The sequence below is a fragment of the Sorex fumeus genome, unplaced genomic scaffold (genome assembly GCF_029834395.1).
Source record: "Sorex fumeus unplaced genomic scaffold, SorFum_2.1 ptg000086l, whole genome shotgun sequence".
In the NCBI taxonomy this organism is placed as follows: domain Eukaryota; kingdom Metazoa; phylum Chordata; class Mammalia; order Eulipotyphla; family Soricidae; genus Sorex; species Sorex fumeus.
In genome coordinates, this window is record NW_026606143.1 from 10,898,413 (window position 1) to 10,922,370 (window position 23,958).

Sequence of the window (23,958 nt, forward strand, 5' to 3'; positions counted from 1 at the left end):
TATTATGTACTTGGCCTCTCTAACAATTTCTGTTAATGGAAGTATTCTCTTCCAAAGACTCCTAATACAATATTAAGAGTGAGGAAGAAATGCAAGAGAGAAAAGAATTCAGAAGAGATGAGGATATTCGAAAAGTTCTAGGAGAACCATTCAAAACTAATTGTTTTAAAAGATATTTCATAGGGTCTTTCACAGGGCCAATTTTTTTTTTTGCTTTTTGGGTCACACCCAGCGATTCACAGGGGTTACTCCTGGCTCACTCACTCAGGAATCACTACTGGCATAGCTCGGGGGACCATATCGGATGCTGAGACTCGAATCTGGGTCTCACCCTACCCGCTATGCTATAACTCCAGCCCCGTTACAGGGTCAATTTTAATCCTCTACAAGATTTATTTATTTTGTTTGAGGCTTGGTGCATTTTAACACAGGGTTTATTCTAGAGGGCTCTGTAGGTTTTCATTTTGATGTGTTTACATAGTTATGTTATTGAGTAGGTAAAACATTGATATGTTAAAAAATTAAACCACATAAAAGAAGAGACTGTGAAGACTATCTCCCTCTTAACTCTATCCTTGAAAAGTCCAGTTACCCTTCTCACAATTATTTCTATTTTCTTCTGTATCAAAATATTTGACCTATGAAAAAAAAAACTATGATTCGTGTACAGTCTGTAAGACATTAGCTACAGGGTAGGAAATAAGCAGAGCCTTCATCCCAGCCTTCTGGAACTCACGGTTTAAGTTCTGGAGAGTCCCTGGAGTTGTGTTTTGAAATACTAGGCTGACATGGATACCATCACTAAGACCTTCACATTAGATTGACATATTTCTACCGAATAGAAAAAATGTTAGCATCCTCCCCATGTCTTGGGAATTCTTTGCTTTCTGGATTTTATTGTTCCTTCAGTCTTTGTGGTAATGTACAAGTGTGCCAATCAACATAATGGCTAGTTTCAGAATATTCAAAAGGACCATTCAGACATGCCTTTAACTTGTAACTCACAGGTTGAAAGGCATCAGCAAAGACTATCTTAGCATAGCCATGTAAATATGGGCACACAAAAAGCTAGATCACTATAATTACATGGTTAGTAACATACCCTAAATTTTGTGACCACACATACTTTCAATGAATGAATAGAGGTTTGTTTTTACTGTGTTATTGAATCTGGGATGGCCTTATAAGGGGGTTAGTTTCAGGGAAGAAAGTGTCCCACCTTTGGTGTAGCTGCCTGAAGGTGCATCCCAAATTTTGCAGCACTCATCATAATGGAGTGCAGGATATTGTTTCCGTCTCCAATCCAGCTGAGAGTCAGGCCTTTAAGAGAGCCATAATGTTCCTAAAAAGGCAAAGAGTTATGAGATTAATATCTGGGAGGAAGCTCACTTTTGTAAGACAATTAATAAGATCCAAATAAAAGTCACGGGGTCAGAGAGATAGTACAGAGTATAAGAGGTTTTGCTCTCAGCCAACCCCTGTTCAACCCCCAACACCATATATGGTCCCCTGCACAATGCCAAGAGTGATACCTATGCCCAGGGAGAGGAGTAAACCCTTAGCACCACCAGGTGTAGTCCTGAAAAACAAAACCAAAAAATAAAATAAAATAAAATAAAATAGTCATCATGTAGATTTCAATTTTTTTTGGACTGGATAACTAATTTTTTTGCATTACCCAGAGAAATTTAATAACATGAATGGATAGCCAAATACAAATAATAGTAAAACATATGCATATATTTTTTGCTTTTTTGGGCCACTCCTGTCGATGCTCAGGGTTTACTCCTACCTCTGCTCTTAGGGATCACTCCTGGAGGTGCTTGGGAACCATATGGGATACTGGAAATTGAACCCGTGTGCAAGGAAAACATCTAGTGTACTATCTTTTTGGCCCTGCAAAACATACTATTATCTTAAACCAAGATATCCCATGACCTCTAAGGAAACTCCTATTTTCATATACATGTAATTTGAATCTATTTTTTGTTCATTAATTCAATAAATCGAGCACCAGCTACATCTAGACACTCTCTTTGGTACTAGAGATATGATGATGAACCAAGATTTCCAATATCACTGTCTTTATAGAACTTAATTTCTTGATTTAAGAAAGGGGAAATATGGTACACCTTAAAAATATTGTGAAGTGGTTGTTTGAATATTTTCATATTTATATAAAGTTCAAAGACATTCCCACAAAATGACCACTAGGTTGTTTATAGACAAGTGTAGTTAAAGTATAAACACATGCCTAGAAATCATAAAAACAAACCTCAGGATAATAAATTGTAGGTGGGGTGAAAGGAAATGGGTTCATGGAGAGTTACACAGTGGACTTAAACTCTATTTAAATATTTTAAAACCTGGCAAGCTCCCCGTGACATATTCGATATGCCAAACACAGTAACAACAAAGTCTCCAATGGAGACGTTACTGGGCCCGCTCGAGCAAAACAAACAAAAAATGTACCAGAAGATACTATAAAGGGCTGGAGTCCATGACTAGCATGCTGAGGCCCCATATTCAACTCTTGGTACTGCATAGTTACCTGAGCACCACTCGTGAGCCTGGTGTCCCTCTGAGCTTGAGAATTGCTGCTTGAGAATTCCTCCACCCAAAATAAATTAAAGCAGCATAAAATTGTAAAGATTTGACAAACCTCATGGGCATACAGATAATTGCTTTATTTTCTTTTACTTCATGTCTCAAAGTTTTACACTGTAGCACTATCCTCCCGTTGTTCATGGATTTGCTCAAGCGGGCACCAGTAACATCTCACAACAAATTGTGAGACTTGTTATTACTATTTTTGGCATATTTAATACATCACAGGTAGCTTGCCAGGCTTTGCCGTGCGGGCAAGATACTCTCAGTAGCTTGCCGGGCTCTCCGAGAGGGGCGGAGGAATCGAACTCAAGTCAGCCATGTTGGCTGTGTGGAAGGCAAACGCCCTACCCACTGTGCTATTGCTCCAGCCCAGAGTTTTACAAATTTTCTGTATTTATATATTTATAAATATAATATTTAAAGAAGGGAAAGACTAAGGAATTTGGAGATCCCAGAACTTTTATTTATTTTTATTTTTTTATTTTTGGGTCAGGCTGGAGTGATAGCATAGCGGGTAGGGCGTTTGCCTTGCATACAGCCAACGTGGCCAACCCGAGTTCAATTCCTCCGCCCCTCTCAGAGAGCCCAGCACACTACTGAGAGTATCTTGCCCACATGGCAAAGCCTGGCAATCTACCTGTTATATATTCGATATGCCAAACACAGTACCAAGAAGTCTCACAATGGAGACATTACTGGTGCCTGCTCGAGCAAATCGATGAACAATGGGAGGACAGTGACAGTGACAGTGATTTTTGGGTCACACCTGGCGATGCACAGGGGTTACTCCTGGCTCATGCACTCAGGAATTACTCCTGGCGGTGCTTGGGGGACCATATTGGATGCTGGGAATCAAACTCAGGTCGGCTGAATGCAAGGCAGATGCCCTACCTGCTGTACTATTGATCCAGCCCCAATCCCAGATCTTTTAAGTAGCTAAATTTGGATCCAAATTCAAGTCCATACGACTTTGATTCTACGCAATTAATATGCGTAGAATTCATTAAGCTCCTGCTTTGAATGTTCTATATAAAAGCATCATACCAGGTCTTGCAGGGGACAGTGTGGTGAATAAAATATCTCACTATCTTTTGATGAATGTGTTAATCTAGTAATAATAATGTTCCAGGAGGAAACGTTATATGATCTGGCATAGCTATAAAGTTGTATCTGTGAACAGCTACTTTGGTGTTTAGATAAAATCCTCTTGGAACTAATATCCTCATCAACAAAGAGTTTTATTTTGAACTTAGTCTCATATTTACACGTGTAGTAACTGAGTCAGAAGTGATATGGACCTACACAGGTTGCTCTGATTTCACAAAAACTATGGTGTCAGGTTTCTAAATGTCAAAAGAATGTAGGTTGGCTGTGGATAACCAAATAAGGTGAATATATTGAAGTTATATAAGTTCCAAATTTAGGGAACGGGGCTAAATTTGAGCCTTAATTCTATAAATTCTGCATGTTTGTCATTTTAGTCTTATATAATCAGTTTATTAAATAATCATATTTGTGTAAAAACAAAAGGGGGCAGCAGCTCTATCTCTCCCGCCAACAGCGTTCATTAGTCTCGGGCCACTTCCCCCACCCCAGGAAGGTCCATGGCAATGGGAAGATGAAGGAAGGAACGAGGGCCAAATTGGTTGGTGTCAGTTTCAGTATATTCTACTCGCCTCTCCATTCTCCTCCTCCTGCTTCTTCCTCCTCCATGCTACTTCATTCTCCTCCTCTATCCCTCTTCATTCTCTTTCTGGCTCTGGAATCTGGATCCCCCCAGCCCACTCTTACAGTCTAGTTAAATCCCCCAGCATGAGGGGTTGGGGTAACAATTACACATATGTATCATCAAACAATCAGCGGATGTAAGCTCCTTCTCTCAGGGGAAGCTACTTCCAGGACAGATTCTTATCCAGTAAGATGACTGGCCTAAGGCAAATATGGGTGTGTTTCTCCTCTCCTTCGTCCAACAAATAGATAAACATTCATAATATTAATCATTTTGTATGGACTGGAACGATAGCACAGCAGTAGGGCTTTTGCTTTGTATGCGCCAGCAGGCTGACCCAGGTTCCATTCCTCCCCCCCTCTCGGAGAGCCTGGCAAGCTACGGAGAGTATCTCACCCACACAGCAAAGCCTGGAAAGCTACCTGTGACGTATTGGATATGTCAAACACAATAACAACAAGTCTCACAATGGAGATGTTACTGGGCCCGCTCAAGCAAATCAATGAACAACAGGAGAACAGCGCTACAGTGTTACAGTATGGACACAGTAAGAGATACATTAAGCTTATAGAATCATTCTTCTGGGTCATCTCAATTTCAAACTACAGTGCTCAGGCCAGATTCGTCTTTCCTGTCCCTAGCAGGGTCCTAATCTCGATGTTACTTTTGGATCACGACAGCATTTGTCCATGATCAACCTCTTAACTTATAGTTAAGAATCATGGCACTTTGGCCTGGCCCATTTCGATGCCAGGGTAGCTCACAGCTTGCCCTGGGTCCATTCAGTCCCTCGTTGGTACCCTGCTTTTGGGGTGCTAGGAGGCTTAAGTTGAGAAAACAGATGCCCGGGAGTGAATAATATTCGAAGGCAATTAAATCCCAAGTTACAAAAGCATAATATTAACTGTCTTCCTGTATCTATACAAAAAGGACATTGCTTTAAAGTAAACTATTCAAAAGACATAAGGAGAGGAGAAAGGGAATATTTCATTCATACATATAAAATCATAGATCTCTGAGGAATTTGATCTTACAAGTTAACAGAGTCTGATTAGGGAGAAAAGCTGATTAACTGGTTGGGGAGGAGAGCATAGGGAAGAGTTTACAGATAAACATAATGGAATGGAAGTGCCTTGGGAGCACTGTAATAAACCTGAGTTCCTTGTGGCAAGGGAAACAGGGCATGCCAATGTTATCCTAAAAATGTTTAGAGCTACATTCCAATAAACACAGAGTAATGGAGGTGCTTCAGGAGCACTGTGATTGGTATCACCTGAAAAACCTAAGCTCTCTGTAGCAAGGGAGAAAGGACAACCAATGTTATCTTAGACATATTATAAAAATTATATAAAAGTATCTTCTTCTCAAAAAGTGATTTCTGCCACGTTAAATATTCAAAGCACACTACATCAGTTTTTACTCACAAGTCACAATGCATGTAGAATCACATAAAACCTTTCTATTCTGTATGCTCCAGCTTTCCCTCTTCAACTATTGTGTTACCCAAAAGCAAAGCAATAGGAAGAAAAGAGGATGAGAATAGGCTAAAAGAGATTAGGGATAGAACTGCAAACAGAAGGATTTTATAATCTTGTTTTGAACAATGTTTGTCATGGAAATCTAGTATGCACACATATGTGACCATTTTTTGCAAAGACGATATTTCGGAAATAAATAAGAAGACCATGATTTAAATGGTTCCATTTAGAGATAATCAGCAAAAATGTGTTGATTTTGCTCATGTGTGAGACGAAAAGATTAAAAAAATAAAATAACCCACCTGGAGAGTGAGATAATCAGCCAGAATCTGGATAGGATGGTACAAATCTGACAGCCCATTGACAATAGGGATGGATGCTTCCTTAGCCAGGGTGACCAGATCTGATTGTTTATATACTCGAGCCAATACCGCATCTGTCATGCTAGACAACACACTGTGGCAAACCAAGAAAAAGGCAATCTAAGTTAGACATGGTTCATAATTCTTTAATAATTATCATAATTAGTACTAAAATGCGAATGAATGAGTTTTTATTGTTAACAATTGCTTGTCAACATAAAATATTTGAAGGTTAATATTTAATAGGCAGGTGTGAATTTTTTCTTATTTGGGGACCACACCCAGAAGTGCTCAGGGCTTACTCCTGGCTCTGGATTCAGGGATCAACCTAGCAGGTCTCTGAGAACCACCATATGTGGTGTCAGGGATCGAGCCCAGGTAGCCATATGCAAGGTAAGTTTCCTGCCTGCTGTGCCATCTCTCCAGCCCCTTAAATAAGTATTCCTACAGGGTTTAAATGTTCCTTTTGAACATGTCTTGTCCAGTGACCACTGATTTGACTGTAATTTATAGAGAAGTTAAATATGGGTTCCACATTCATGATGATGAGTTTTAATTGATAAGTGACAATTGGTCAAGTTGAGAGAAACAAGCTCAAAAATAAGGTAACCAAACATGGATGTTCTTGCATGTGGATAATTTTCCTTTTCTTCATGCCACAGAAACATACATGTTTTTACTATGAAATTGCAAGGGCTAGTGTGGTTGACAGAGAGATATACGTATTGATCATTCCACAAGATCTTAAAGGAGTGCCATTAGCTAACAGTCACCAACTGTTAAACTTGAGTTTTCCAATCAAGGCCACACTCACTCTCAGGCTATGGCCATACTATTACAGAGCAGAATGGAGATATGAGAAGTGGGTCTTTTTGCCTGGTTGGAACTTCTCTAATGGGTAACCTTTGCCCTGCAGTTTCCCATGGGCTTGGGCAAGACTTTCTCATACCTCAGTGTGAGAGTTTTAGTGTCCTAATCTTTATCCCTCTCCTATCACTAGAGCCAAATCTATATGGAGATCTGAAGGCTCTCCTGCCTATGATGGCCTTCAATTCCTTTAGTATTTTTTTCCATTTCAATTAAAGTTGTACTCATATCTCTTTCTCTCCCCCGCCACCCCCAGTCTCTGTGCTCTGTGGCTTTATTTACTATTTTTTACATTTTGTTTCAATGCACCATGGTTTACAAAACTGTTATTGGTATAGTTTCATACACCAAAGTTACAGCACTACACATTTCCCTCAATCAACCTCTTCCACATCTAACCCCATCTTGGAGTGCTTCTCAATGAATTGGATCTGACACAGACAGCAATGAACTTTGCAAAGCCTGAGCCTCAGAAGTTCTTCAGCTCTAGTCCTTGCACTCTGAGTGGCTCTTCACTTCTCTGGAAAGAGTCAGCAAGGGTTCGACATTCTGCCACACAAAGAATCCACTAAGCGGGACCTGAGCGGGAGGGTGTTTGCCTTGCACATGGCCAACCCGAGTTAAATCACCAGCATCCCATATGGTCCCCCGAGTACTGCCAGGAGTAATTCCTGAGTGAAGAGCCAGGAGTATCCCCTGAGCATCACTGGGTATGACCCCAAAAAAGCAAAAAATAAAACAATAAAAACTTATATATAAAAAAAAAAGAATCCACTAAGCAAGCAAGACAAATCAAGTCACACAACAAATTCAAACAACACAGACAGATGGGTATTAATTATTGTCATTTTATAGTTTGAAGGACCTTAAACCCAGAGAGGGTAAGTAATTTGCCCTGCATCACAATAGCTCATTAAATTAGAGGAACTTATGTTCAACCCAAAGTTCATTTAACTCAAAACTTGACTGTTATTGTTACGAGACATTGCCTTCTATAATCAATTACCAATTCCTCCTTTTCAAAAGAACTGGTTAATTTTATAGCTAAAGTCCTACCAGAGAGAGAAAAAGTAGAAGGCGACTGATCCTAAATGAATATTTAAAATAGTTCTCATTTTGTAAAGTAAGTACAGTAGGAGAAAAATTTGGGTTAACCATAGCAGCTGACCTTCTAGAAGCTCATAATCAGAAAAAGATATTTTATTTCTATTGTAATCTCAAATAATTTTAGGGAGCTGGGATCATGGGCTACCAAACTTTTATGTTTTCTTAAAAATTAATTTTACCATGTGCATTGAGTTTTGTTAGATTTAGCATGCATTACATGTAAACTTTATCTTGAGCTCATAAAAATGAAGGTAGCACACCCAATGATGTTCCAGAGTTACTCCTGGCTCTGAGTTCAAGAATCACTTCTGGCAGACTCAGGGAACCATAGTGGGTGCCAAGTATTGAAACCAGGTCAGTCACATGCAGGGCATGTACCTTATCCATTGTTCTGTTGCTTTAGCCCCACTGAAAGTTTTTTTTAAAGTTTAAAAAGGTCTGGAAGGAATGGATGAAGGTGAGCCTGAAAGAGGGAAGACCCTAGGGGAGCAATTGGAGAAGCAATAACCTATACATATGAGTTTTTTAAAAAAGAAAATTGGAAAAGCACAGTTTTGAGCTGCTATCTCTAGAATGTCTATGATGTAGTAATCTCCAGGGAGATTTATTGTGTCTGCTTTATTGAGGTTTCCCGGCACCACTTAGAATTGAAGACCTCAACTTTGATTGCACAGCTATTATCTATGGAGTGAGGAAAATTACTGAATCTGCCCTATTGAAGGTTAAATTCAAAGCTAAAATGCTAGATTCACGTTAGTATTTTTAAGGCTCCTCAAGTTCTTTTGCTCTGAAGACAAGGCAGGGAACTATTGTTCCAGAAAATACAGAGGTAGTGGGTGGAAGGAGAATAGAATATTCTACTATTGGGTTGAACAATGGGTCAATCAAGAGGAAAGTCTTAGTATTTGCTGACATCCCATATAGCAAGAAAAGTAAGGGATAACAACATGGTATGTTTTACTGGAGAGAATAAGCACTTATTATTTTATACATTTAGGCAGAAGTATTTTCTTTCAGCTCAGTCATTACTGAGAGCAATCTCAAGACAGCAGAAATACCTATAATTTTCCCCCTCAAAATCTGTAAACATCTTAAGAACCTAGATTTTTTGGTCTCATATTGTCTACAAAGAAAGAAAAGAAGAGAATGACAAATCAATTCCATGTACTCAGGAAGGATAAAATCAGTACAGTTCTTTAACACCCCTGGTGTTGCCAAAAAGCAAGTGATTTTTAAAATGTCAGGGGCAGTGCTAAGCAGAAAAAGAATCAGCTTAAAAGAGCAGCCATTTGTCAAGTTGTTATCATTTATAGTAGTAAAACTCATTAAACAAAAGAGTTGCATCTATAAAGGCCACAATTAATTAATATAAATAAAATTCACAAAAGACAATGATAATGTATTTCATTGGAAAATAACTATTACCGTGTACATTCAAATTTATTTACCTAATCAGAAAACATTAGGTAATATCTATATGAAGATAGATATCTTATGGGTTTTTACTAACTATATTTTTGGTCATAGTATATATAAGTATGTACTATTTAGAGTGTGATAAGCCACAAATAATTAACATACTTTTTAACCTAAGTAGGCCCAGAAATAATAAAAAAAAACTGTTCCTGAAATGAACAGACCCCATCAACATCTGTGTTCTTATACAGAATGAGGGACAAGCAGAGTTCAATGGGTAACTAGGATCTGGTGCCATACACAGCTTTCAGTTAGAAAGATGACACAACTAGTCCTTTCGAAACAATAACAGTTAACTGTCCTGAAGAAGAAATTTAAATTTTCAGATTCACCTTCCTGTCTCTTTAGGAGTGAAACTTCTTGGTAATTCAAGTTATTATAAGAGAATGTAGTACAGCCGTAGGGCATTTGCCTTGCACATGGCCAACACGGCCAACCTGGGTTTGATTCCTCCATCCCTCTCGGAGAGCCCAGCAAGCTACTGAGACTATCTCGCCAGCACGAAAAAGCCTGGCAAGCTACCCATGATGTATTTGATATGCCAAACACAGTAACAACAAGTCTCCACAATGGAGACGTGACTGGGCCCGGTCAAGCAAATCGATGAACAATGGGAGGACAGTGACAGTGTCAGTAACAAAGGCATACATTTCAAAATATTGAAACCAGTCTAGGTTAATAAATCACTTGATCACTTGACTTCCCATTAATTGTCGATTTGCTTGAGCGGTCGCCAGTAACGTCTCCATTTGTCCCTGTCGCATGCTAGTGTAACCCAATGGTGTCTGTTTGTTCTAGGAACATGAAAGCTTCAAACAAATCGTTCATGATCTTGATGAAGAAGTCTGACCATCTGGTAGGTGGGCGGCCACGTGGTCTTTTGACATCCCGTGGAACCCAGTCGGTAATGGCTGTAGTCCAGCAATCGTCTCTAAATCTCATTACGTGACCAGTCCATCTTATTTTTGACACCTTGGCAAACGAGACAGCGTCCCTGATTCTTGATAGTCGATGGAGGTCAGAACTCCGGATTCTTTCTCTCATTTGAGAGAAATGTGATATTCCAAGCATAGCTCTTTCAATTCCTCTTTGGGAGACTAGAATAGCTTTCTCATCCTGTTTGCATAGGGCCCAGGTCTCTGAGGCGTATGTTAATGCAGGAAGAACAGTGGAATCAAAGAGATGTGCCCAGAGCCGGAGTTTCTTCGTCCTCTTAGCTATTTCTTCGATGCTCTTGAAGGCGTTCCAAGCTGCTCTCTTCCTCCTGCGCAGCTCCGGTGCCAGGTCATTTGTCATGTTGACTTCTCAACCTAGGTACATGTAACTCTTGCATTCGAAGATGGTCGTTCCGTTAAGAGCGAATGGAGTGTCAGGAACAAGGCTGTTTCTCATAAACATTGTCTTCGTAAGATTCAGCTGTAGTCTGACCTTTCCACACTTACGGTCGAAGTCGGCCAGCATTTGTACCTCTTGGCTAATGTTTGGTGTTATTAAAACAATGTCATCAGCAAAGCAGAGGTGATGTAGTTGCCAACCATCTATCTTCACTCCCATACCTTCCCATTCCAGTCACCGCATGATGTTCTCAAGGGTGGCACTGAAGGGTTTCGGTAAAATGGTATCACCCTGCCGAACCCCTCTCTTGACATCAATGATTACTTCTTTGTAGAATGGTGATATTCTGGTAGTGAATCCGTAATACAGCTCATGGAGGATCCTGATGTATTGAGTTTGAATGCTCTGATTGGCTAGGGCTTCAATGACCGCTTCCATCTCAACAGAATCAAAGGCTTTCTTTAAATCAATGAACGTTAGACAGAGTGGCATCTTGAACTCCCGAGAAACCTCAATGAGCTTAGTTATCGTGTGAATATGGTCGATGGTGCTATATCCTTTGCAGAACCCGGCTTGCTCGCATGGTTGTCCTTCATCTAGTGTTCTGCAATCCTATTCAGGATGACTCGAGTGAACAACTTGTAGATGACAGACAATAGGCAGATAGGGCGACAGTTGCCAATGTCATGGATGTCTCCCTTCTTGTACAGTAGTACAGTCCTGCTGGTTTTCCATTGGGATGGAACCTTGCATTCAGACAGGTAGCATGTGAAGAGCTGAGCCAGCGTATTGATGAGTACTGACGGCAGGTTCTTCAGGTGTTCAGGTCTGACCTTGTCTGGGCCGGGTGCTGTTTGTTTCTTTACTGACAAGATGGCATGTCGGATTTTGGAAGGGAGAACATTGGGAATGACATATCCATCCTGTGGAATTTGGTATGTTGGCAGGTGGACATGGCTATTGAAGAGATTTGAGTAGAAGTCATGGATAATCTTCTCCATTGCCCTTCTGGAAGATGTGATAGATCCATCAGGACGTCGGAGAGCAGTCATCTTGGTCTTGTAGTTGGCGAAGGACAGGTGGGTGTTACGAATACTTTCCCCGGCTTCTGCCGCATCTACCAGCACTTCTGCTCTTCTCTCTTTGAGGTCTTCCTTGATCGCATCTCTGCACTGCTTTGCGAGCTTGGATGTTCGCTTGCAGTTGCCTAAGACATGCGCCAAACCACGTTGATGAATAACCTCAAGATTTTTCGAAGACAGGCGTTTTTTTGTGGCTATCTCTCTCTTGGCGTTCCTCGCACAATCATGGAGGTGCTGAACCAGTTGATCGTATTCCTCGTCAATGTTGTTAACAATGGCATCTTCCCATGTTGCCGCAATAGTGACAAAGAGCTCCCAGTTGGTGGTCGTTCTGGGAGTTCTCTTCTTAAACTTTGCAGCCCTTTCTCCCTCTCTGTGAAGTAGAATTTTGCACGAAGGAGACGGTGGCATGATCCTGTTTGGAATTTTGGGACAACAGCGACATTGGTCAGGCAAAACCATCGATTGAATATGATGTGGTCTATTTCGTTGTGGAATCATCCACTGGGAGACTCCCATGTCCAATTTTTAGACTTGGGCTTCTGGAATCTTGAGTTACCATGGATGGTCTTGGTCGACATGATGAACTCAGACAGTCTCTCACTCTGTTCATTCCATTCTAGGCCATGGGTCCCGATGTGAAGTTCTTTGGCTGATCTTCTCGGTCCTATCTTGGCATTAAAATCACCCACAATAATCTTGTAGAAGGTGTGGTCTTCTTTATAGAACTTCTCCAGCTCCATGTAGAGCTTCTCAATTTCTCCTTCATCATAACTGGATGTTGGTGCATAGACAACGAAGATAGAAACTGCCGGCAGTGAGCCACATCTATTCAAATGTAAACGTCCAATTCGAGTTGTTAGGTATTCGAATGAAACAATGCTCATGGCCAAGTTCATGTTAACAAGGACGCCGACGCCTCCGACACCTCTTTTTATCACATGTTCCGAGGACCAATTCTTCTCCAGTGTCGAAAACAGCGTGATGAGATTGGTGCCTTCTTGTCTCGGTTAGACCAATGATGTTGTACTTGATCTTTCGCGCTTGTGCCATCAGGTCCTCGATGGATGCATCTGATGCTAATATACGTGCATTGAAAGTACAGACAATCATTTTTGTCTTCCTTCATTGTGGCAGCCTAGTTTGGCCTTGAGATTTTATCGGCCTCTCCTTTCTCATCCTTCTCAATGCTGCCGTATTGGTGATGCCTTCAGGGTCAGGGGAATGAGACCCATTGTAATTACTGGTTTTGGCATATCGAATACACAACAGATAGCTTGCCAGGCTCTGCCGTGCAGGCAAAATACTCTCGGTAGTTTGCCAGGCTTTCCGAGAATAATAGAGGCTTTTGGGGCGGCCTCTAATCGACCTTGTAGGTGTTACCATGGTTCAAACCATATTTGAACCCTATCAAATATGGTACGGCAATTCTGGAAGATGGGTATTTAGTGGGTTAATAAATAATTAAAATATTACAATTGACCATATGGTATCAGAAACTAAAAGTATACTAATGAAAGCGAAAGAAGATCTCGTGGTGGGGGGCGGTATTCTAAGCAGTGCTTAAGGGCCCAGGGACCACTTCCAAAGTTACTTAGTTTGTACAATGTGAGGGCTTGAGGATGCAGCGTTGCTTGGGCCCTGAGGTTTAAGGCCCTGACAGTCATCAGAGGCTCCAATGGCTACACCTGGAGATGCCCAGGGAGACATTCATTGCTGGGATTGAACTGAGATCAGTCAAGGCATGCACCTTAGCCCCTGTACCATCTACCTGACCCTCGAATATCTCTTCTTTAAATTTTTCTAGGGGCCATCCGCAACAGTACCAAACCATTCTCTACAATGCTCTGATCAGCTCTGTGGTGTGGCAGAGTCCACCAAGACCACAAGCATCATTAATGGGGGTTTGAGAAAGTGGGGAAGGATGGCCATGTGTGCTGGGGGATGGAAGTCAGGGAATTAAATACACTCGGCATGTACTTTAAACTTGAGCTATATCCTGAGCTCCTAATCTCTTAACATAATCTGTATTTGTCAGTAAAGACCTACCTACAGCAGACAGAATGATATCACCCCTTTCTCCCCTTTCTCACTAAAGATGGTCACATCTTAATACCCATAACCTATGTTTATATTATTTCACATAGCAAAAGCAACTTTGCAATTGTTTTGGGTTAAATGAATCTATTTTGACTAAATCAAGGATCTTGAGATTGAGGGTTGATCTTGGCATTGGCCAAATTTAATTACAAGTGTTCTAATAAAAGAGACAGGAGATAATAAATGAGAGAAGATTCTGGCTATGCTGCTGACTTTGAAGGTGGAGGAAGTGGGCCATGAGCCAAAGGATGTTGGCTGAATCTTGAAACTGGGAAAGGAAAGGAATTAGATTCTCCCCCGAAGCTCCCAGAGGAAACATAGACTTGTGGACCCATTTTAAACCCTTGACCTTCAGAAGTATAAAATGACATGTTTTTGTTGATTTAAGCCACTAAATTTGTGGTAAAAGCAGCAACAGGAAATCCATATAGTGCCCACAATAATAAAAAAAAAGGAAACTATATGATGAAAAGATATTCAGCCAAAGGTCAACCACTTGAGTTTAAATCATTTTAAACTTAGCAGCCAGGTCCCACAAACCAACCAAAATTAAGAGCTCAGCAATCATTAACCTACATTCCTAACCTCCTGACATAGTTTTTCTTTCTTTCCAGTCTGATAAAATTGCACAAGCCCTGAAAAGGTGTAAAAACCATATCTTAGATTTCCTGACAACCCATAAATATAAGGAGGTTTAAATTTCAGATCCCTATGAGGTTAAGAATAGAATTAGGGGACTGAAGAGATAGTACAGCAGGTAGAGTACTTGCCTTCACATGGCTGACCAGGGTTCAATCCCCAGCATGCCATTTGGTCTGCTGACTGCTGTCAGAAATGATACCTGACTGCAGAGCTAGGAGTAAGTCCTTCGTATGGCTGGGTGTGACCCAAAAAACAAAGTAGGGATGAGAATGTAAAACAAAAATAACTATCTTAATAGAGTTGTGCCAAATTTTGTTATTAAAAAATTGACTAATAGTCTTTTAATGTGTATCTTTTCTAACATGTTCGTGCATTCAAGGAAATCAGAAAGCTGTGCTTGTGATTATGTCAAAAGTTTAAAAGCATTTGATTAAGTTTGCAATTAATGTTGAAATGGTATGAGACTTTTCATTCATTTAATATGTATTTGATTTCTTGGTTGCATTAGTAGTATGTGAATATTTTTTAAATGCTTCTAGAACTTGAATATGCAACAGAAGTTACCAGAAACTTTTATTAAAAACACAGTCAGGGGCTGGAGAGACAGTGAGTAGGGTGCTTGCCTTCCACACAGCCAACCTGGTTCAATTCCCAGTATCCCACAGAGTCTCCCTGAGGACCGACCGCCAGGAGTAATTCCTGAGTGCAGAACAAGGAGTAACTCCTGCTTATCCATGGGTATGGCCCAAAAACAAAAACAAACAAAAAACAAATAAAAACACAGTTGTGTTTTGGATTCAGTGAGTCAGTCAGTGTTGGAGCCTAAAGTCATTTGTATTTTTAACAAACTCCCAGGTTCTTCTTATTTCTGCTTTGCATTTACAGAACTACTCAGGGATGTTTGCTATTTTATGTTTAAAAGAATGCTAAATATCCAATAAATTCACAATGTAATGGACTGAACTGTAAACAAACTACAAATAAAAGAAAATATTCCTGTACATGCAAAGAATCCCTGGAACATAAAAGCATTTCTGGGCAAAAACTGTCACAGTCACTGTTCTCCCATTGAAACGGCAATCTCAGTCCTCTTTCAGTCCGAGAGTGAAGGTAAAGTGAAATCGCTGATACGTGGGCAGAAGAATGACTGTCAGGCTGTTTTCCCATCGGAATCGCTTGGGAGAAACAAAGATATTAAAGGCCCTTAAATAGATTGCTCTTATTATCTTGTGAATGACATTGCTTTCTACCTTATGTTTAAAAGTGCTATAAAGCAAGAAGAAGTCACCATTCTTATTTTTCTTCTTTTAAGCTACTAAAGAGCTCTAAAACTGTCCTTTTCCTGGGAACAATGGCAAATCTTTAACTGGAGCTGGACTACAAGCCCATTAACAGAAATATGGGTTTAGATAATTCTCCATCAATTTAAATACCAGCTTTAAAGATAATAAAGATGTGTTGCATGTACTACAAAAGATCAGCTGACAAGTTAAAAATACTCTGGCTTAGTAATGACTTTTAATTTTGGTGATTTTTCATTTCCGTTGCATATATGGAGTTCTGTTTGCATTCCAATACATTCTTGCAATTATGCAGACAATGGTGGCAAAACATCCTTTGAAAAATCCGAATTACTCAAATTTAAAGTTCATTTGCTCTTAATATGTAAAAGTCAATACTAGGATTTAAAAAATAGCTTTATTTAACTTGTTTTTCCCTGCTTAAAGCTTTCCATCTATTACCTCCCCCTACTGTTTAGAAAAAAAGAGAGAAAAAAACATAGAGCTTTAAATGGAAAGATGTTCCAGGAACTAAAATGTTAACTTGGATTATTTCCATATAACAGCAGTATTTGTGCCTATATATGTATATATATACATATATTAAAATCTACTTTAATATTGTCTACAAAAAGCCATGCTAAAAGCATATCATACCATAAAGGAAAATTCTCCCAACATGATTTTTAATAGCAATTGAAAATGAGCCATGGCTATTTCTTTGCCTTAGTAAGGAAATTTGCACAATTATACTGGAACATCTTATCATATTATAAAGAATGAAGCTAATAAAGACTAATATGGTCATGTCAAAATGACCTAGCAGCCAACTTGAAAGAGCACATTGACCAAATAAGGGACAATTTAAGTCTCAATAAGAATAATAACTGTAATGAGTCAAAATCTTCAAATATATTAAGATGCCTGAATTTATAAAGATACGAAAAGACAGAATATAAGGAAGACTCAGAGCAAGACCAATTTAAAAGATTCATAGAAAGATCATTTTAAATGTCGACGCAATTTAAAAGAAAACTTTTGGTCAGATTGCATAGAATTGTCAGGATAGCCAAATTGGATAAAAGTGGAAGAGGACAGATCAATATGTGGAGTGCCCTAATACTGTACATTTGCAGGAAAGTCAGATTGGATAAAAATGAAGGAAATTGCTCAACATGTAGAGTGCCCTGATACTGTATACTTTAATGCTGTCTCAATTACAATTTTGAAGAAATGGTATAAGGGAAACAATAAAAGGACTATCTATATCTATATACTTTTGCTACCTTGGACTTTTATTATTCTTTGATATTTTCCCTTTTGTATAAGCTCAAAACTTGCTGATCACATAGATGTAAAGTCACATAGACATAGGAGGTACTTGATCTAAAGCATTTAGACTTTATCTCCCTTGAGTTTCTATTATTCTTTGACTTTTCTCTTTAATATAATATCAAAACTTGATTAGGAATTAACTAAAACAACCAGATCAAACAAAACAAAAGACTCACACCATAAGCAAAGTCCACTAGAGTCTTAGGAAGGCCGAGGGCAGAGTCTGTATGGTTGAATGAACAAATATTGAAAAACAAAATGGCAGTAGTGTGCTGAACAAGTTTATTTGGGAGAAGGGGAAACACCCGGTGGTGCTGGGGAACTGAGTGGTGCCAGAGATCACCTCGGGCTCTCACAAATAATGTATATTTGCCATATCCCCCACCACCCCAGCACCTGAGTGAGATCTTAAGTTCAAAGACAACAATAAGATGGACACTCACATTGATATTCCCATATTCTAAGGAGAAATGAGGATGTTCTTAGAGGGAATTCATTTAGTTCTAAACTATTGAATCAATGTAAATGTGTTACAAAAGCCAAAGGCAACCAGAAGTTTTCGATTCATAGCATCCATCCACTCGTTCTTCGTTCCTATCCCATCCTGAAATGTGGCCCCCTAAATCCCAATGTACTATCAAGGGGCTTTACTATTAGTTGAATAACTAACTAGCAAAGAGTGGGAGAAATTTTTGACTGTGTATAATGACACTACTGAGAATCTTGTTTTCATTTTTTAAAAAATGTTTCCCAGGACTGGAGATGTGGATGAACTGGTGTCAAGACCTAGCATGTGTGAGAATCTAAATTCCATCTCCAGTACCTCATGTCCCCAGATAGATGAACCCAAATCCCTAGAACTGCCAGGTGTGGCCCTGGTGATCCTTGAGGATGGTAGCATAGGGCAAACTATTGCCAGAAGTGACCCCTATTTAAATATATATGTATATATAAATGTTTTCTGTTTTCACTTTTTTTGTCAGTGCAGAGCACAAGCACAAACACAATTCTCCCACTACCATGAATTATTCAGTAAAGTTTTCCACGTTTGGAGAAATCACAGAAATCAGCACATCTGGAGTGCAGAGGATAAGCCTCACCTTGTGAAAACCACCTTTGCAACCATGGTATCTCCCTTACGAGGTAAGTATTGTTTCCACTTTTTATGGAAGCAAGCCAAGTCCAAGAAGAGACTCTTGGTCAAGAAGTCATTTTTTGAGTCTCTTTCCCGAATGGAGAATATCTGAGCACTCACCTGAGTAGCAATAGTAGTTATATCATTATTTATCTGATGAAGACACAAGATAATATGGTGAGCAAGCTTAAGTGGGCTCCTCTTCTTAAATGGGTTGGTATTAGGAAAGGCCCAGAAATGTTAAATGAAAATGTCCTATGCACATTGCTCAGAAATTCTTCTATAATGACCAGGTTGTTTTCACTTAGATATTAGTTTTTGGGTGCAGAATATGGCTCAGCAGTAAAGCACAGGGTACTGACATAGTCTTGGATTTGTCTGCATCCCAGCCCCTTGGAGCACATAACTTTTCTTCTCCCCCCCTGCCCCATTTCAATGATATTTTATGAATAAGTAGCTAGCTTCTAGTTTAGAGGCCCCGAGTCATTTATGGAGGGTATCTTGAATGACCTCCTCAAAATGTGTTATAGGCATATTAGAAGTAGGTCAGCATAAACTGATAGGAAACCACAAAAATAAACAGAGTGTGCTAAGCCACCATTCTATTCAGTATTAATTAATTGATTTATTCTGTATGTCTGTTCTTTGCAAACATTATTCATCATTTCATCTTCGTCACCTGGATCATTAAGAGAAGTATTTTTATTTGTTTGTTTTTGGTGCACACATGGCAATGCTCAGGGGTTACTCCTTACTCTGAACTCAGGAATTACTCCTGGCAGTGCTCAGGGCAACATATGGGATTTTGGGGACAGAACTCAGGTCAGCTGCATGCAAAAATTGCACTATCACTCCAGCCTTCATTGAGAGAAATATTTGTCTATCCATTTCACAGCCGAGGGATTTATGATTCAGAAGCAATCACAACAGGGTCAATGGGACTTGAATAGAAATCCGACCCTGCATCAAAGCCCCTGCTGTTTACACTATGGCAAAATGCCTTTAAGTCAAACTCTGAGAGATTGACTTTTCTTACTGTATACCCAAAGATATATAACTACTATGCATTCTTGGCTTCATCTGTAAATATTCCTGGAAAAAATAGATTTCCTATTAGATACCAATTTATTAGTAACTAGCTACGGACTTTTCATGAGGTGCCAGTACTTCAAAAAATGCCGAGAAACATAATGCATTTCCCAGTCTTAATATTATCTACATGAATACCTTAATAACAGTATTTCCTCTTTTAAAAATTATTTTCAATTAGGCAAGTGAAACACTTATTTTGAGAATTGGTGTCTCATCCACAAAGCTCCCTATGACTTCTACTATATAAGCTATTGGAATGAAAATGATTTGAACTCCTCCTGTATTTCTGCAGGGGCAGGTGAATATATTGTTACAGCAGACTGAATTATTTCTCCCCACCACCACCACCACCACCCAATTCCTGTCCACTTGGAAAGTTAGAATGTGGACTTGTTTAGGAGTTGGATTTGGTCATATCATAATTGGTCAAGAGTTTCATACTATACTGAGTTTGATGGGCCCTAAATGATGTCCTCACTAAAAAGGGGGAAGATGCTAACGTAAATATGGAGAAGCAACCCAGGTCAAGGTGGAAACAAAGATGGGGCAATGATGTAGCTATAAGTTAAAGAATTAGGACCCAGATCTAGCAGCCCAAAACCTCCAGAACTCAACCGCCACCATGCTCATGGCTGTTCTCCACATACTTGGGTGAGCCTCATCATGAGTGAACCTATTCCTGGTTCAACACTTCATACCACATACCCTACCCATACTCCAAAAGTACTGCACTACATTTTATGGTGTTCAAAGTAGGAGGCAACCAATCTTAGAGGAAAATATTTTTTTACACTGTCACTGTCCTCCCGTTGTTCATCGATTTGCTCGAGAGGGCCCAGTAACGTCTCCATTGTGAGACTTGTTGTTACTGTGTTTGGCATATCGAATACGTCATGGACAGTTTGCCAGGCTCTGCCGTGCAGGCGAGATACACTTGGTAGCTTGCTGGGCTCACCGAGAGGAGCAGAGGAATTGAACCCAGCTCAGCCAAGCTGGCTGCATGCAAGGCAAATGCCCTACCACTGTGCTATTGCTCCAGCCCACACAGTGGGTAGGGCGTTTGTCTTGCATGTGACCAACCTGGTCGGCCCAGGTTCGGTTCCTCCCCCCTCTTGGAGAGTCAGGCAAGCTACTGAGAGTACCACGCACTGCAAAGCCTGGCAAGCTATTGGTGATATGCCGAACACAGTAACAAGTCTCACAATGGAGACGTTACTTGGCCCGCTCTAGCAAACTGATGAACAACAGGAGGACAGTGCTACAGTGCTATCCACTTTGACATTTTTTTACAGATATATATAAGGCTCAGCCTTTAACAACATGTTAGTGATCTCTTATAGAAGGGCTTAATGGCCCCTCGGTGATATACAACAATCTTCACACTCTTTCCTCTAAGGAAACTTTTTTGTAATATTTTCAGCAGTTTTTCATAACAAACAATACAAAATATATTATTTCAGTTCTGCTTTGAGGCAGGGGTTTGGGTTTGGCCGAAATATGGTGGTGGGAAGGTGTAATGGTGGTGGGATTGGTGTTTGAATATTAAATGTAATCAAATATTGTGAACTACTTTATAAAATAAAAAATGTTTTTAAAAAGTTAAAGAATGCCCAAGAAACATTGCAGAGAGCCACCAGAAGTAGGAAGAGGTAAGTTCTTTCCTAGGATTTCAGGGGGAGCACAGTCCTGCTGACATATGGATTTTGTATTTCTAGCCTCCACAATTATGATAGAATAAATTTCTATTGTTTTAAGCTAACAAATTTGCTGTAATTTGTATGGCAGCCTTTAGAAAGGAATAGTGTTATTTAGACTGATTTCCATTTCTCCAACTTTTACACTGGCAGAAAACACTTTAGCAACTACTAACTACGATAAGTAAATTACATCCATAGGGAAAATAATTGGAGTAGAATAATGTTACATTATTTGGTTTTATAGGGAGCCTTTTACACACAAGGTTCCTGAAGCTGCATTACTAACTACTGTATTAAAGTGAAAATGACTGTGAAGCTATTATGCACCTTTCAATAGTGGACTCAGAGCATTAGGCATGAACAGCTTTCATTACAGAAGAAATACAAAGCCTTGGAACTGGAGTGATAATGTTCCTGTGCTGTTGCTAAGTTACTTCTGTTTTTGACTTCCAAAGATCTGGTGATATGAGTCATGCTTAGGTGTTACTTTTATTGTCACATCTAAAAGCAGGCGCAAAGTGTGAGCACGGGAAAAACAAATTATCCAAATTTTAGAAAAAAATATATGGTGCCAGGGATGAAATCTAGGGCTTTGTACATAAGCATTGTTCTCTACCACTGAACTATATCCCAGGTACAAAATGCTTAACTCTTCACCCCAGTAGAGCACCAGAGAATGGACAAAAACTGAGAGTATCCTCAAAGATGTGGCAAATTTCAATGAAATATATCTATGGTGAGTGTTTTATGGTGATATATTAGGGGAGTTGGAACAGAGTTGTTAAGACTCAAAGGGAGAAAGAACAGAATGGGAGATTCCTTTGTTTTGACGGGGCTGGAAGAGGGGTTCATGCGGCACCGAAGATCAGATCTCAAGGCCTATGTTTTACCATCTAAGCCACTTTTTGGCCCACAACAGTTGTTTTGTACCAATTGGGACACTGGTTCTAGAAGCATCCACACTACACTGAAAAACACAAAGCAATTCAAATACTTAGGGTCTCCTTCCATGGATATAGGATACAGTCTCTTACCAGTTAAAGTATACCTAGCTAAAGGCCATTTAGCAAAATTTGGTAGAGAGGAAAGCACAGCTATGACAAAATGAGTTAACATGGGAGTTCTGGCATCACTTTCTACCAAGAACCTGCTTTTAAAATTGACCCTTGGCTGCATCTGCAAACTGAGAGTTAGGAGAGGATTCCACCATTTCTAGAAATAATGAGAATATTTTCATGCCTAAATTGTTCATATATACACAGTGGATTATGCTAAAATGACTGCTCTCCTTCTGGAAATATAGAACTTCGGAAGATCCTGAGTATTGGGTGTCTATGTTACCAGCTCCTAGGCAAAACCCCTGACACTGAATCTTTAATGAACTTGTCTAATAGAAATTTACACATGTCACAACTCATTGATGAAGGTTGAAGCTTCTCCTATGTGATTTACACCCCCAACCACCACCAGCACAGGGAGAGGACTCTAGGAAATTTGAACCTCATCTCCCCTGGACTTAACTCCAATGACGCAGCCAAATAGATAGGAGAGGGCCCATGGCAATGGAATTTCTGAGAAGTAATAAATCCAATAACACTGAAGCTGCAAGAATTAAGGCCTGGGCCTGGTAAGATCTTCCTGACACCAGTGACAGTGTGGAGGCTGGACCACACAAAGACACAAACTTCAGCAGAGACAGACACTGCAATTTAGGACCTTTAGAAGTTTTATGACACTAGAACAATCCCCACCTCTGCCATAGAAACTCCAGACCAAGGCAACCCCTCTTGGCAACCATCCTAGCAATGAACTCTTACCTAGCTAGAAATCCTCACAGTGGGGTAGGTTGGAGAAACCCTATAAAAGCCACTTTGAACAAATGAAGAGCACACATATGCTGTCTGAGCCCATGTGCTGCTTGTGCCCACATGGCCAAGCACATGTGGTGCCAGAGCACATGTGTCACCTGCATCTTCCCTCTTTAAATGTGTACTGAGGCTCTCTCCATCTTTGGAGGAGCCACTGTGTTACTCTCTCTCTCTTCGCTCTCTCTCCTTTCCTATCCTCTAAAGTCCTCCAGATAAAATCTGTTTTTTACTTCTCTCCTTACTACTCCTGATTCCTTTTTCTAAGGAAGGCAAAAGCCTATAAACCCTGGGTGAGGTCTAGGACTGACTCTCCTTTCCCAGCCTCATTTTACCTTTGTCAGCTTCTGTGAGCTGTCCCGCTTTTGGCTGGCTCATTCTACATTTTTGACTCCCTGCAAGTTCCTGGGCTTTTCTAATAAACAGGGTGTTAACAGTTGTTCATCATAAAATTCTTCCTCAGAGCTTAGGCTCACAAGGAAGCTAAGAGAATGAGCAATACCTGAGGCAGATGGCCAGAAAGACTCAAACCAGCGTGACCACTCTGGAAATTCCACACTTTCTCTGTAGAACTTGTCGATGGATAAGAAATGCAAAGGGCCTTTAAGGGCCTACACAAAACACTTTTAACTTAGTCCTGTACTAAGTTCCTCCCCATTTGGGGAGCTCCTTTTCTCGTCTACTTTCCAATAAACTTTTCTACTTTCCAACTCTGAGTCTGAGCATCTTTATTATTCATATTTTCATTCCTGAAAATATTGAAGAA

At 39.9% G+C, this 23,958-nt stretch overlaps 1 protein-coding gene and 1 non-coding gene across 2 annotated transcripts in view; both read right to left on the reverse strand.

The window, feature by feature from the left end:
* OTC (ornithine transcarbamylase) overlaps positions 1 to 23,958 on the reverse strand; it is a 75,598-nt gene that overhangs the window by 19,234 nt on the left and 32,406 nt on the right. The window contains exons 5-6 of the mRNA XM_056131209.1: positions 6,120 to 6,273; positions 1,220 to 1,342 (exon numbers count right to left, since the gene is read on the reverse strand). Of these exons, the coding sequence (XP_055987184.1) occupies positions 1,220 to 1,342; positions 6,120 to 6,273 (277 nt within the window). The remainder of the gene's footprint in view (positions 1 to 1,219; positions 1,343 to 6,119; positions 6,274 to 23,958) is intronic.
* On the reverse strand, positions 18,390 to 18,554 carry LOC130039466 (U1 spliceosomal RNA). Its single transcript, XR_008794890.1, has one exon. It is a non-coding gene; the product is annotated as a U1 spliceosomal RNA (small nuclear RNA).